At 38.0% G+C, this 2836-nt stretch overlaps 1 protein-coding gene across 1 annotated transcript in view; it reads right to left on the minus strand.

Annotated features, from left to right (window-relative positions):
- LOC107623489 (protein ABHD11) overlaps positions 1-2836 on the minus strand; it is a 3566-nt gene that overhangs the window by 559 nt on the left and 171 nt on the right. Inside the window, 4 exon segments of the mRNA XM_016325774.2 lie at positions 58-204; positions 464-576; positions 2234-2469; positions 2557-2836. The exon segment at positions 2557-2836 is cut by the window's right edge and continues 171 nt beyond it. Coding sequence (XP_016181260.1) covers positions 58-204; positions 464-576; positions 2234-2469; positions 2557-2833 — 773 coding nt within the window. The 5' untranslated portion in view covers positions 2834-2836.

Raw genomic sequence — 2836 nt, forward strand, 5'->3', positions numbered from 1 at the left:
AATTAAAGCAAAATTTTCAGAATATATGAATAACAAGACATTCAGTTAATCTGCTTGAGTTACCAATAAGAATCAAACATCTGCTGAGCATTTTGAAGATCAAATACCCAAGTCTCATGATCATCAACTTTCTTAAGATTTGTGCCTATCCAATCTGACAATGCCTTAGAGTAACCAAGTCCTAACAGATGATTAACAAGCCACCTGAAAGAGATGCAAACCACATTTAAGTAACTAGAATGATGATTGGGGCTGAGAAATATTTTCTCATTTTGTAAATTTGCGATAAAATGTTCAATTAAGATTGGGCAAAATCACAAGGTAAATTCGATTCACATTCAATAGGCCATCGATTCTTTTAGACACTAATTATGTATTTTAGAAAGCCAATACAAATGACGGCATCATCAAAAGAAATGAAGAATGAAAGTATGATGTCCTAAGTCCAGCGAAAGAGTCTTACTTCCGAGAAGGTATTCGTGATGGCAAACTTTGCAAGGTCCTTAAAACATCCCGAACTTCTTCATTACTATTTAGAGGGTTCACTTCTCCAGGGACAGAGTCCAATACCCAGAGCTGTTCTTCAGCAACAATAAAAATAGAAAATTCTTAAAAACAATATATTGAAACTGTAGTATCCAACAGTAAAATTCTAAGCACTAGATAAATAAATCAAGTTCACGTCAAAGTTTTTGTAGAACAGATAAATGATAATAGTTTAAACAAAAAAAGAATATTACATTATTTGGCCTAACTGCAAATTATTCAATTTAAAATCTTATGAGGAAAGACAGTTGAAATGTAGAGTCAGTGATTAACAATATATTTGCTACTACATAAGTCTCGAATTATTTCATTTCGACTCATGAGGATATGGATATTACATAATATATACTTCACATAGAATTATTCTTCTTCTTTTTCACTTTGGCCAAACATTAACACATTGAAGAAGATGAGTTTCTTGCACTGATCCAAAGTAAGCAAAAACCCTGCAAGTGCAGCCATTATTTCAAAGTGTTAGGCAGCCGCTTTATACCCATGTAACATGGACACATGCTGCCTTGGACTATATTTCCTTAATCAGTAATGGTACTTGCACAGGACAGAAGGCCCATGAAATTCAATTAGACACCCTGATAACAAAGGGCCAAAAGCCGACAAACGTTGAGCATTATCAAACAAATTCATAGGGATGAGGTACCACCGTTTTTTATTCTAAACTGCAGTGAGGTGCTTAAAGTGACAGCAGAGTCAATAAGGCAGCTGCGCAAAATTTTGTTCAACAATCAATTTAAGGACATATGGAAAGTTCAATGCGTGGTTTGTCTATGATAACAAGCTTAGGGATGCAATAATAGAATTGCAGGACAATATCTTAGTCCCAGCATATGGAATTTTCGCTAGGAGAAGTTTATCCTAAGAATGACACCAGAAATGCTTATATTGCTAATATCAGTTATTCAACATTGAAAATTTAAGGTCTACTCAAGGACTAGTTCCATATAAGGGATGAAAATGTAGACCAAAGAAAAAGGTGAAGGCTACTGACACTTTATTAGATTGCAATGCAAATTCCAATAAGAAGAATGATACAATGATTCGTACTCTTTCAAACTCACACTCCAACTCATAGACAAAACAAGGAGAAAATACAAGGTTTCACAGTATTTCAGTATATTTCTTAGCTTGGCTATACAATTTGTGTGCTTTTGCAACGAGTTGGTGTATGAGTTTGAAACAGTATGAGTCATTGTATTGTTTCTCTTTCTGAAGTTTACTAGGATTCATGAGATGCTTCCTAAAATGCAAGTGTTTGGAAGAATGTCTATAAAACAGACAATCGTTATTCAAATATTAACCCAAATGTCACTCTTTCGTTTGCCAAATCACATACTTCTTAACAATGAAGCAATATCACTCTACTTAATATTAGAATTCACCCTAAAGTACTTAACTAGAGGCTTTTTTTTCCCCAAAGTATCCTAAACCAGCAGCTCAAGAACTAATTTGTCACAAATCTGAACTCCATTTAAGGATTGCTGCGCTAACCAATGGGTTGCTCCATTCAAGACGAGATTCAAACTCCCGACATAAACCGGCGAGTGAGCTGACTAATCAACCAATCCAAGTTAGTTACTTAATTAGAGGCATTTAAAATGCTACCATTACAAAATTCTAAAATTTACTATCCATATTCCATCCTCCACCGTGATTGTTTAGAAAGACAAACCTGTTTAGGGCACAAAGCTGAATCTCCATATTCACCGCGGCTACAACTCTGAAGAAACTGCAAAGCAACCTTTCCACCCATGGAGTGACCAATCACAACCTCAGGCCAACGCCATCCCTCAGCCTTCACCAAATCGGCCAAATCCTTAGCCGCATTTTCCATATCGTGTGGCGGATCCAGTTTCCTCTCCGCCGATTTTCCGTGATTCCGCATATCCACCATCACTGTCCTCCAATCTGCATACAAAAATAAAAAAGGTTAAATCGATGGATTGACAAGCTTCGAGATCCGAAAAGTGAGAGAGAAAGAGAGATTGAGATTACTGGAGGAAAGAGAGGAATTGGAGAGAGAGGCGAGGAGGTTGCGAGAAAAGGATCTCCAGTTTCTTGAGGATCCGAGGAAGCCATGGATGAAGAAGGCGGTTGAAGTGTAAGGTTTTTCAGGATGAGCTCGCAGCTCTTCGTAGGCTATGGTTTCTAGCCACCTGGTGGTGGTGGTGGTGGTGGCGCCGCCGCGTTGACCGGCGAGAGTGGCTGAGTTGTGGAAGCGAGTTAGGAGGAGACGGCAGCTGCTGCGTCTGAGTGAGATGGCTGCGGCCATTTT

Source organism: Arachis ipaensis, chromosome B02, assembly GCF_000816755.2.
Source record: "Arachis ipaensis cultivar K30076 chromosome B02, Araip1.1, whole genome shotgun sequence".
Taxonomy (NCBI): Eukaryota; Viridiplantae; Streptophyta; class Magnoliopsida; order Fabales; family Fabaceae; genus Arachis; species Arachis ipaensis.